The following is a 13,285-nucleotide window of genomic DNA, read 5'->3' as shown; positions in this document are numbered from 1 at the left end:
GGATAAGGTTTTCATTATGTTGTATATGCTTCAGGAATTCAGTGCTCATTATTAATACCAAATTCAGTGTCATACAAAGCCCACATCCATCCATCCATCTAAATAATGTAGTCATCCTGGTGTGTGTGGATATGAAATCGCAGCTTCTCACGCTTACAACTAAACCTTCGAGAGCAAAGAGTTTCTGCAAAAAACAAAAACTGGATCGACGTCATTCAGCCCATTAAATTTTCAATCCCAGAGGCTGATTGACAGTAATTAACAATTATCACATTGTTATAACTGTACCTGTTTTACGAATAACTTAAATATATGCAAGAGGTTCAGTTTCCATGTACTGATAAATACAGTAACTTCACACCATTAAAAGCTTGTCATTGGTGAGATAGACAATGAAATGCTGTCTTTTCAAACGTAATGGCAAAGCACTTTACAGCAGAACTCAGACTGGAAATTTTGAATGTTCTCATCTGACCTCACATCACATGAAAATACTGTGCTTTTCAGGACCTCAGGATGTCATAGAAATCATAGAATCCCTGCAGTGCAACAGGAGGCCATTCGGCCCATCGAGTTTGCACCGACCACAATTCCATCTAGACCCTATTCCCGTAACCCCACATATTTATCCTGTTAGTCCCCCTGACACTAAGGGGCAATTTAGCATGGCCAATCCACCTAACCCACGCACCTTTGGAGTGTGGGAGGAAACTGGAGCAACCGAAGGAAACCCACGCAGACACGGGGAGAACGTGCAAACTCCACACAGACAGTGACCCAAGGCCGGAATCGAACCCAGGTTCATGGCACTGTGAGGCAACAGTGCTAACCACTGTGCCACCGTGCCACCCTGAAGACGTCCTCAAGGTGTTTTACAGCCAATAACTTGTTGTCACTGTTATAGAATCAACAGGGAAGATGCTAGCTCTAAAACACCACAACATACTGTAAAAACATAAAAACACATGTCGTAGAAGCAGTGCGAGTGTGGTTGCATCTTCTTTTAACATTATAGCAGAAAAACAGCAAGCTATATCCAAGCACACGCACACAGTGACTGAATTGCAGACAATTTCACTGAATTTTGCTGGAGCACAGAAGGAGCTCATTTGGCCGGTTGTGTTCCTACCAGCTGTGTGGATGAGCAATTGACCAGGTGATCCTGTCTTCTTTCCCAGCACTGCACATTCCCCCTGTTCAGATAATAATCTAATTCCCTTTCGAACGCCTCAATTCAGCCTGCCACTGTGCTCTGCTCACGGAGCTCCAACTCCACTCTGTAATTCCTAATACTTGAAAAGAACTGTGGAACAGCGAGCTCTCTGTAACTGGTAGAAATCGAATATCATTCAGTGTATTAGAACGCGTTTAAAACAAATACCCCTACCCAAGTGCTACAGTGGAAGATTATATATCGCATGAGCTTCGCATCTTGAGTGTTGTCAATTCATTTGCAAGATCACAAGGAGATTAATGGCACACCATTGCTTAAAGATTGGTTCTAACCTGGTCTTTTCATGCTCTAATCAGACTAAGGAGATTAATTCATGAAGCTGGAATAACAGTTTAGCCATTTCAATTCACAGCTGAGGATTTAAGATCGGACTAGACAAGGTGTGGGGAATAACAAAGCCAGATCTCTCACCCACTTTCCAAATCATTGACTTTGATTTTGCCAAGTGTGAGAATTTTCCACCTGGATATTTTAATAAAGTCACAGTGGCGTCTTTTCAATAACCATTTTCTGTCGTTTCCCCCATCCACGCTACCCCATTTTGTTGCCCAACCCCAAATGCCCTTGAACTGAGTGACTTGCTCGGCCATTTCAGAGGGCAGTTAAGAGTTAACCACATTGTTGTGGCTCCGGAGTCACATGTCGGCCAGACCAGGTAAGGACGGCAGATTTCCTTCCCTAAAGGACATTCGTGAACCAGATGGGTTTTTCTGACAATCGGCAATGGTTTCATGGTCATCAGTAGATTCTTAATTCCAGATTTTTTTTTATTGAATTCAAATTCCACCATCTGCCGTGGCAGGATTTGAACCCGGGTCCCCAAAACATTCGCTGAGTCTCTGGATTAATAGTCTAGCGATAATACCACTAAGCCATTACCTCCCCAACTAACTCCCAATCCATTGCCCAACCAAATTAAAATGGATTGTTTGGCCGAGGGCTGATTTCAAAAGTGGTCTTCGAGATCCCTCTCTGAGATTGCCAAATGCATTTTGAGGCCGTTTCTGGACTTTTTTTTGTTCTTTTAGTAAGAGGAGGTTTTTTATTTAGGTGGTCAGCTGACAAACCTCGTGCAAGTGTCTTACAGATTGACGTTGACATACTGAACAGTGTCCGAGAAGCTATGCTTGCACTGATTGCAATTCACCGAGGAAGTTGTGTCTGAACAGTACCCCACACACACACTGTAAAGGACAGCTCATCCCCAGGCACAGACCTGCCAATAGCTGTGCAGAACAGGACAGCCCTTAAATTCTTTGCCTTCAGCTTCCTCCAAAGTGCCAGTGGCCACGTTACCCACATTAATCATAGCACAATGTTCAAACAAGTGACAAGTTTCTTACTTGAAGCTCAAGCAAGTGGTTTCCTCCACTTCCCAGTCGGTAACAGGTGGCTGGGCGGGCTGTGTAACTGTACAAGGTGGTCATATTTCCAGAGGTCCTGGAGAACTGGACGGCACGCTGGCAAAGTGGTTAGCACTGCCGCCTCACGGCACCAGGGACCCGGGTTCAATTCCCAGCTTGGGTTATGTCTGTGTGGAGTTTGCATGTTCTCCCCGTGTCTGCATGGATTTCCTCCGGGTGCTCCGGTTTCCTCCCATAGTCCGAAAGGCGTGCTGGTTAGGTGCATCAGTGTGATGACTTCAGCCAGGCTAATGAGGTTGGCTTGCTAGAGTATGAACTACCTGATGAGTCCTAATTAATGGTTAAATCAGGGTGCTTCATGCTCTCTATTTAAAGCAGGTGTGTCAGACTCCCAGCCTGCATTCAGCAGGGAGCAATTGGAGAGCTGGCTGTGTACAGATGTATGGTGTAAATAAAGTAAGTTGGTGATGGGACTTTCGCCTCCGTGGAGTTATTACCATTGGCCATGCTAAATTCTCCCTCAGTGTATCCAAACAGGCACCGGAGTGTGGGGACTAGGGGATTTTGACAGTAACTTCATGGCAGCGTTAATGTAAGCCTACTTATGACACTAATAAATAAATACATTTTTAACTATGGCGACTTTACCTTTTATTCTTTTTATACTGCCCTACTTCCAGGTCAGAAAAATCCACAAGTTTAAAAATATTGTTTTATGCTTTAAAATGTTTTAACGTTGAGTTTAAGAAAAACAATTTTGGCCTCGCTCTTTGAGGCAAGTCACTCTGCAAAGTAGATTAATTGCTGCCTCTCTTTGTAAATAGAAATTAGTGCATTGGTGACTTCAGTGAAGAAGATTAAATTAATTTTTGATGACACAGACTAATAGACATGTTGTACTTACCTAATTTAAGGACTATTGCAGCTTGTTGTACCAATGCTTTTAATTTTTAATGACCAGAATTATTGTACAAACCAACATTCCAAAAAAAGCATCGAGGAGAATGAGTTTTCCCCTGAAAATGTGGCTTGTCTTCACAAGAAATATTTCAGGGAAGGTTTTTATTGCCTGTTGTTTTATAATTCTCCCATTGTGTCATTTTTGGAAGCCAAGACGACCGTTTTCCAAATTTAATGCTGACTCGGGTGCAAGTATAATTTGATTCCAGTATTGCGTCCATCCGGCAAGCAGTAAGTTCTAAATTATTCATCAGCTGAGGAAAATAGATTCTAGGCAATTCAAGTTTGAAATGCTTTTCACATCCAAGTATGATCTCTTCCACAGTTGAGAAAGATCGGTTATTAGTTGAAGACATAAGTAACAGTTGCGTCACTGAAAAACATACATTTTTATTGTTTAATTAGACTATCATTAGCCACCATAAAATACAGTGTGTGCTCCTTTGCATGTATTTTGCACCTCACAACACTGCCGCTTAATTGCCCTGTGTTAAATCTCTACAGCGGAGCGATGTATACAGTTTTGTCTATATATCCACTCATTATGTTAACTATCTACTCACTTCCATTCTAAAAGCAGCACAATCTTCCTTTTCATTCAATCGTGGGGCATGGGCTTCGCTGGCTGGCCAGCATTTAACTGAAACTGGGCTATATTCGATAGTTGTGTGAACACATCCAATTATGTTCACCAAGAGGATATATATATATATATGTGTGTGTTTAAAACTGCACATTATGGTTCTGAACTTCAATGAGAGTCATTTTGGTTGAATGCTCTTTGATGGTGGAGAGGTGACCAAGATGGCAGTCTTGAATTGCAACATCTGCGTTGGGTGCAAGATACAGGGCAGAATTCTCCCTGCCAGTGGGTTCAATGGTGAGGGGGGCGAAGAATTCAGCAGGAGGCCCAAAAATCATTTTTTACGCCGGAATGAATTTCCAATGGGATATTCCATTGGCGTCCGCCATGGCAGTTTGGGAAACCAGCTGGAGGCCAGCTTGAAACTCATTTGATCGCTTGTTGAGATGAAGGTCCCACTACCCACGCCCAATTCTCCATGATGCCAGCTGAAAAGCACACTGGCGCAAAACCTGTTGGGAACAATGTGGCGCGCAAATGTTGGGGCTCTACCTGAACAATGCCAGTGTCTGCTGCCTCTGGAGTTCAGGATGGAGACTGCCAGCCACTTTGTACCTGGGAACACCATGCAGTGGGTGAGAGGAGGGGAACATCCACAGGCGGACCATCCAGATTCTGTGTCCTGGAGATCTTCCAGTCTCCGAGCGCTCTCAGAGATCGATCTACACTTCCAGGAGGTCCATCTTTTTTCTTCACCAGTGGGTCAGTGATGTTGGGTGCTTTTTCAATATGGCATCTGGATAGGACGGTGGACTGCACACCATGGAACATGGTGCGTAACACCCGGGCACGTGATTAATGAGGTCGTGGCCGTAAGATTCGACACGTTCTTCCCTCCAGCCTCAACAGGGAGAAACACTCCGCATTCCCGCTCCAGCCACGGGATTTAGTCCCCAGATGGAAGAATTCCATCCATTGCCTTGGTAATGAGGTTGAAGCCACCTGGAGGATTGTTAAGCAATTGAGTGACAATTAAAGTGTCTGCTGTGCTCCTTAAACAGGGTGCGTACCAATTTGGTTGATAACGCTTCACTTAATGATCACTCCGAACAGTGACCAGCTGAGCAGGATTAAACAAGTCATTAATGAGAATTTCAAACCTACTTAAAGGTAGATCACCTTTTACTGCTCTTTTGCTGCTACAAGTGTAAAGGGCGCTTTAAATTCTTCTAGAGCACTGGAGGATATGCATCCAGGCACAAGACTGAGGCAGGAGGGTGAAGTGGATTCCTTCCCCACTGTGGGTAATGAGCTCAACCATCACGACCTTCAGTGTCGCATCCGAGAACCGGCACACCCTCTCACTCAGCCTCTGAACCACCCTGAAACCTGCCGCTATGTCTCACTCAGCACACTGTCAATGATCTGCATACATAGATTCAAAGTATCAACAACAGATTTATTCGAGGAGATACTCTGCACAGAGTAACAAACTGAAAGTAGGACAGCAGTCTGTGGCAACACCCTAATGACACCACCATCTAATCATGTGATCAGCTCATAAAGCAACCTGCAACCTTTTAAATATATAACAGTTACCTTGGCACCTGCAGCGTGGTTGGTGGAGATCTGTTTACATACAATGTGGAAGACTGCCAGCTGTCTCGCAGGCCAACTATGAGCAGCTCTGGGCTTTGAGTATCTTGCTCTGGGCAGTACCACCTTGGCATTGGGGGCAGCAGTCAGGGCTGGCTCTCTGACCTGCAGAGGAAACGACAGAGCATGAATGCTTTCTTCCTGAGAGATGGTCCCCAGAGCCACTGCTGCACATCCAGGGCTGAGACATCTTCAATCCTAGTAATCCTCTGGGGTAAAGATTGCTGGACTGCTGGTTGATTGAAAGGTTGCTGATCCTGTAAGCCCCCCTGAGCATTGGTGGAGCACAGCTAAAACGAGCCTGCACGACATTGTCTGCTGTCTGCATCAGCTCAGGGTGTGCAGGGTTAGGGTTACTACAAATTGCCCTTATCCAGTTCTTGGCCCTTAATCAGGATTGACGCGTCACTACAGTTAAACTCCATGCTGTGGCAAACCCCGGGTTGGTAGCTGCCCTCAGGAATGGTGGAGGCAGAAAATGTCTCACTCATCGGAACCTGACTCTGAGTTTATATTGTTACGATAGCACCTCCATGAAGTGGAAATACTTTACAACAAAGTAAGAATCGCCGTATCAGTGCACTAATAGGTTATTTTATATACCAGAGGCTCAGAAGACTGTGGCAGTGTTCCAGGGATATTTGGAATGCTTTAGACAAATATTCGATATGCAGTTAAGTTAAATGGATAGCAGTCTGCCCAAATTGCAATAACTATTACTAAATGTGTTCATTTGCAAGGAGTGGTTGCACTGATGTATAGAAAGAAGAGGCTGTGCGCATAATAAACCGAACTGCAGATGGATTGTGTCCATTGTCATTTAAAAGCACTGTAGGTTTATTGTGCATTTACAATGCATAGAGTCACAATAGTGCTGCTGTAGTGTGTTCCTGTAAGTGCAATTTATATTACACAGCCCACCCACATTCAAAGTTCATTTATTAGTGTCACAAGTAGGCTTACGTTAACACTGCAATGAAGTTACTGTGAAAATTCCCTTGTCACCACACGCTGGTGTCTGTTCGGGTACACTGAGGGAGAATTTAGCATGGCCAATGCACCTAACCAGCATGTTTTTGGACTGTGGGAGGAAACCGGGGCACCCTGAGGAAACCCACTAATAAATAAACTTTAACTTTAACCAGCAGTATAACTCACAACTGCGAGTTCTCCATCACGCCAAGCAGTACTGATCTCAAACCCACATTTCACGGAATCATAGAATCCCGACAGAACTGCACAGACTCTCTGAGTCCTTTGCCTGTAACCTTGTGCATTTAGCATGGCCAATCTACCTTGCCTGCACATCTTTGGATTGTGGGAAGAAACCGGAGCACCCGGAGGAAACCCACGCAGACACGGAGAGAATGTGCAGACTCCGCACGGACAGTCACCCAAGGCTAGAATTGAACCCGGATCCCTGGTGCTGTGAGGCAGCAGTGCCAACCACTGTGCCATCATTCCTTCCTTGAACTGAGTGGCTTGCTGGACCATTTCAGGGGGCATTTTTAAGGATCGACCACATATCTGTGGATCTGGAGTCACATGTAGACCGGACCAAGTTAAGGATGGCAGATTTTCTTCCCTAAAAGACAACAGCAAGCCTGATAGGCTTTTATGACAATTGACAATGGTTTTATCGTTAGAATTCTTAAATTCCAGATTTTTTTATCAAATTCAATTTTCACCAGCTGCCATAGTGGGATTTGAACCCAGATCCCAAGAGTATAATTTGGATGACTAGTCCAATGACAATGCCACTGTGCTACCACCTCCCGTATGATGGTGGTGTTCATTGGGAGAAAATTGGTGGACAGGAAGCTGGGGGAATTCCCTGCTCCTTTTTTGAATAGTGCAATAGAATCTTTTATGTCCACCTGAACAGGTGTGCAGGGCAATATGCTATCCAAAGACACCACCTATATTTAAAATACGTAGAAGTTACAGCACGTGAGCCAGCCTTTAGGCCCAACAGTCCAAGTCTGCTTACACTCATGTAAGCAAATGTCTCTCATGAAATTTATCCACTCTGTTTCCCTTCAATCCAATTCATTCATTCCCCTCTGCAATCTAATTCTGAATGTTGATATAGTTTCTGCCTCCACCATTGATTCCAGAAGTGAATTCCTCACAATTCCCTGTGTGAAGCAATTTTTCCGGCCCCCAGTATTAAACCACTTGCATTTAACCATGTATCCACGACCCCTCTTTAACCTCAACCACTAGAAACAGTGGGTGGGAATTTCTGACACTTCCTGCCCAGGGACAAAGTCGTGGGTTTCCCAATGGCAAGACAGGCGAGCCATGCTAGTTGTCATTGATTTCCGTGAGACCCGAAGATCCCACCAGGAGAGGGGGGTCTGGAAAATTCTGGCCAGGGTGTCTCTACCTACCCATTCTCTTCTGCAACCTGCATTCTATTGAAAGGAAACCCAATTTTTCAAATCTCTCATCATAGCAAGTAGTATCCTAGAGAATTTGCATTACACCTTCTGTCAGAGTCCAGTGACTTTATTACTATGGTAATGCATAGTAATGCATTAGATCCTGTAACTAAGGTCTTACTCGCTGTTTGTCTTGGCTCATCATTACCCTTCTTGGATTTTATACTCTTGTTTTACCTCTTGAGATAAAACCTAACATCTGATTTTCCGGCACTCCCTGCAGCTGGATCTTCCAGCCCTGCTGAAGACGACCCCACGGTGTCTTCACGAGCCACCATAGAGATCGGCAGGACTGGAAGACCAATCTGCCTCTGCCTCTGCCGCTGGAAAACAGAGCAGGAGGCCTGGAAAATCCCACCCTTAGAATTCTTATAACTATTTTCACAGGCTTAAGAACCTGAGATGCTGCCATTCATATGTTCCATTCAATTTTTATCTCAATTTGCTGCCATCCCCACTAGTTGCATATCCCTTAATCTTCTTCAGTCACCTCTCATATGGTACCCTGGCAAAGGCTTTCCTGAAGTCCATTTACACTAGATGTTCAATATTTCCCCAGTGGACCAGTCTGTTACTTCCTCAAGAATTCTGAGAGTTTTGTCAAGCCCTTGTGAAATCCATATTGCTGCTTCTAGTTTCTCTTTATTTATATATGTGGTTCCTTCATCTTTAATTCAAGTGTCTGAATTTTTTCTGGCACAAAGAGTGAGTTAACTGATCATCTAAGTTAGCCCTGTCTCTCTTTTTAAAAATGGTACTGCATTGACAACTGTAGAATCCTCTATAGGATAAACATTCACCTGCAATAAAGCCCAGAAATTTAATTTCTACGGCCTTTGTAGTCACCATTTCTTAACTCCTTTGGGATTCTCAAATGTATCCTGCTTCATCTTAGCTTGCCAATGGGGAGGCAATGGCCTACTGGTATTATCGCTAGACTACTAATTCAGAAACTCAGCTAATGTTCTGGAGATCCGGGCTCGACTCCCACCACAGCAGATGGTGGAATTTGAATTCAGTACAAAATATCTGCAATTAAGAATCTACTGATGACCACGAATCAATTGTCGGAAAAACCCACCTGATTCACCAATGTCCTTTAGGGATGGAAATCTGCCGTCCTTACCTGGTCTGGTCTACATGTGACTCCAGAGCCACAGCAATGTGGTTGACTCTCAACTGCCCTCATGCAATAACAACCAGCCAGTGATGCCCACATTCCATGAATGAATAAAACTTGTCTACAACTTTTCATTTTATCCATCGTAATATTGGCCTGATAATTATAGTTCCTATTTAAATATCGATTTATTGTAGACATTTTTTCCTCATGTTGAAAATTGTTCCATTCTTCAGAAGTAACATCCCATCTCTTAGTGGCACATTGAAGTTGTATTGTAGATTATGCTTCACTGGGGCTTAAACTCAAAACCTAGTCATTCGAGTAGAAATATTAACACTGATTCAAGCTGAAACTTGTACTTTATACTGTAATTATTGACTACTTATAGTTTGCGCTTAACAAACTAGGATTGTGCGTGATAATGAAACATAGATTTATGAATTACATGAGGCATTGATGTTTAATAGTTGCAAATTACAAAATTATACTGATACCCGAACTCAAGAGGTAGTTTTGTTTTTCTGGTTTTATTAACATTGATTTTCTTGCCTATTATCTCATTTTTCAGCTCAATCTACAAATGGCTCAGTGGGAGAGGTATCGGTCCACGTGGATCTCTTTACACATCCTGGATCCGGGGAGCACAAAGTCACAGTTAAAAGTAAGTACTGCAGCACTCAAGGAAAGCTAATGTGCTGGGAATATTGTGTAACGGGCGAATCACTCCATTGAGACCATTTGAAGCCCACCGCCATCTTGATTTCTCGTTGCAGTTGTTGCAGTCAATGAGCTGAACTGGCAAACCACGGCCATGTTCCGACCATTCGTAGAAATTCATGTGATTGGACCAAACCTCAGCGACAGGAAAAGAAAATATGCCACAAAAACAAAAAACAACGCTTGGTCCCCGAAATACAACGAGACTTTTCACTTGTAAGTGATCTTGTGAATTCTATCTGTTTCTTAAAGCTATTTACACATTAGTTTTAAGCCTTTGGCTTCAACGTGAATAAATACTTCATCATTTTTAAGTGGTTGTTTAATTTAGTTAACGTCAGTGGAAGGAAAGACTTTTGGAATTCCTGCCAAATGAGAAAATAGAAAAATCACGCACAAATCTAAAATACAATGAGGAATAATCAATTTGGATTTCAAAAGGGTAGGATTGGAGTTTAAACGTTCTCCCTGTGTCTGCGTGGGTTTCTTCCCGGTGTTCCGGTTTCCTCCCACAGTCCAAAGATGTGCGGGTTACATTGATTGACCAGGCTAAATTGACCCTAGTTTCGGGTGGAATTAGCAGGGTAAATATGTGGTGTTTCAGGGATAGGATGGGATTGTTGTCAGTGCAGGCTCGATGGGCCAAATGGCCTCCTTCTGTACTGTAGAGGTTCTATGGAAATGTGTCATTGATTCTTGGTGGAAAATAGCAGGAACCTCCCTCTTACTCCCCTCATTAATCACCAAGCCAGGCAATAGCTTCCGCAGTGACTACATGGAGCTCTCTGAGCTCTCCACTGGATTTTGTCCAGGGATAGTCTTCCATGATGAGAGTCATTGATTGGGATGCACCACAGCTGCAGTCCAGGTTGCCTGCAAAGCCCCACTTGTGCCAGCTTGCTGCACAAAGGCCTTGGTCAGTGCAGAAACGGTTCAGAAGTGCCCAATATTGGCATGGCAGGTTGAAGCTGGCGGGCATGGGATCTGCAATGAGGAAGTGTTTATTAATGGTGGCATGTTGGTTCGATTGGCCTCTGCCTCTACATGGCATCTGCTGCTATTCCTTGATATGGTCTCATTATGATGGGATGTTATTTCTGGAACAATTTCCAACATAAGGAAAAATTGCCCATGATAAATAGATATTTCAATGGGAACTGCAGTCTGTGGTTGCAATTCATCCGGTTCTTGGCCTGGTTGCTGAGTGGAGTGCTTTGGGTAATGGAATATTGTATTTCCAGGTTGGGAGGTGAAAGAACTGTGCATGTTTTCATGGTGACGTTTAAGATGTCATTAAGGGCGGAGATCATATTGTCTAGTCAGCCGATGGAAGAAGTGCAAATGCAAAGGACATCGGCGTGAGGATAAATGAGAAGAGTAGGAGAAATTAAGAGAGGGAGGTGGGAAAGATGTCCACACTAAATGTCTGTTTTTGCATCCAGCATCCTGAGTAACGAGAGTGGCCCCGAGTCCTATGAGCTGCATATCTCTGTCAAGGATTACTGCTTTGCCAGGGAAGACCGGATTATCGGAATGACAGTCATCCAGTTAAAGGATGTGGTGGAGAGAGGAAGCTGCGCGTCATGGTACGCACTGATCAAAAACGTTTACATGGATGAAACTGGACTGACAATTCTCAGAATACTCTCACAGAGGACCAATGATGAAGTGGCCAAAGAATTTGTACGCCTCAAATCAGACACCAGATCGACTGAAGAAACCACATAAAATGAAATAGAAGAGAGAGACGGCAAGGAAGCATACATTGAAGTTATCTTTTGTGCATGTCTGTTTAAATGTGTGGGTATGTTTATCTGAATATGTGCAGGTGTGTGCGGATAATTATAAAGTACTTCAGCCCATAATTATGTTGATGAAATGGGGAGTACTGAAATACATTATCTTTGGTCTCTCAGACAACTAATTGTTCTGACAAAGTGCCAAATCAGGATTACCCAAGGGAATTTTTCCTGGTATTTTGTTTTTTTTTCTCTCTCTCAATTTGCTAAATGATTGAATTCTAGTACTAAATTGCTATTCGGTAGTTTTTATCCAAGTATTCGTTGGTCCCTCATTTGTGGCAGGCATTGTCTCTTTATCTGTGTGATGTCGGGCTGTATCTATCCAGCGCATGTTAGTGTATCTCAGCTAAGTTACATTCTTAAACTTACTAGTATCTTTTACATTTTTGTTAATAGCATATGGGTTTTTTTTCCCCCACACACACACACACACACGTATTAAAACCTTTATATTGGAGGTAGATTATTACATCCACATTGCTTATGATTTTTTTTTCACGATTGATTTAACGAAAACCACACTTCCTCTCCTTATCAAAAGGTGCAAGCAACTAACATTAGCTTCATTGAACTTCCCTGACATATCACTGTGAAGATAATGCTTAGCTGACATTGTAACCACTTTTCTTAAAACCGGAACAGCTCACAAGCAAACTGGCATTGTTAATTTTCAAAAGTTGCCAAAGGGATCAAGGATCTATTCAACACTTTTTTATGCCACATTAAGAGGCCACATGTTTACAGAGCTACGGGCTGTTTTAGTGATTTGAATAGAAGAGAAATTACTATGTTTCTGATAAATAGTGAAGCTGTTACTATTTTCAATGATGCGCTTGTATAATGTTGCTTTATAAGATTGTACTATTGGTTCAGCTGTAATCCCATTGTTTCAACATTTCCAACGATTGGTAATTATGCAACATTCCCATGTATTGCACTGATGTTGAAATTAATGTCTTGTAAATATATTTAGTGAACAATTGTACAATAAAGTATTGGAAGATTCCTCTTTTGTGTCGAGATCCATGGTTGCCCAGGACCTTGAGATGTTCAGCATCTCGAACTCAAGTTATTTTTCGGGTTGAACTGTAATGTGGTGGAGAAGTGAGCGGGCACTGCTGCCAGGGACCCGGGTTCGATCCCCGGTTTGGGTCACTGTGCGGAGTCTGCAAGTTCTCCCCGTGTCCGCATGGGTTTCCTCCGGGTGCTCCAGTTTCCTTCCACAGTCCGATAGACATGCTGGTTAGGTGAATTGGCCATGCTAAATTCTCCCTTAGTGTACCCAAACAGGCGCCGGAGTGTGGCGACTAGGGGATTTTCACTTCATTGCTGTGTTAATGTAAGCCTACTTGTGACATTAATAAATAAACTTTAGACATTAGGGGCAGGGTTTTACGGCCTC

General features: G+C 43.2%; 1 protein-coding gene across 4 annotated transcripts in view; it reads left to right on the top strand.

Moving 5' to 3' along the window:
• Window positions 1–12,890, top strand: part of unc13c (unc-13 homolog C (C. elegans)) — a 640,043-nt gene extending 627,153 nt beyond the window's left edge. For 3 of the 4 annotated variants that reach the window (XM_078241487.1, XM_078241484.1, XM_078241485.1), the window contains 3 exons: window positions 9,933–10,025; window positions 10,138–10,297; window positions 11,524–12,890. In XM_078241487.1, the coding sequence (XP_078097613.1) occupies window positions 9,933–10,025; window positions 10,138–10,297; window positions 11,524–11,809 (539 nt within the window). In that variant the 3' untranslated portion in view covers window positions 11,810–12,890. The remainder of the gene's footprint in view (window positions 1–9,932; window positions 10,026–10,137; window positions 10,298–11,523) is intronic. The other variant, XM_078241486.1, reaches the window with a different exon arrangement.
• The last annotated feature ends 395 nt before the right edge of the window (window positions 12,891–13,285 follow it).

Source organism: Mustelus asterias, chromosome 24 (genome assembly GCF_964213995.1).
Source record: "Mustelus asterias chromosome 24, sMusAst1.hap1.1, whole genome shotgun sequence".
NCBI lineage: Eukaryota > Metazoa > Chordata > Chondrichthyes > Carcharhiniformes > Triakidae > Mustelus > Mustelus asterias.
Note: the sequence above shows the minus strand (reverse complement) of the source record. Positions and strands in the feature narration are given on the sequence as shown.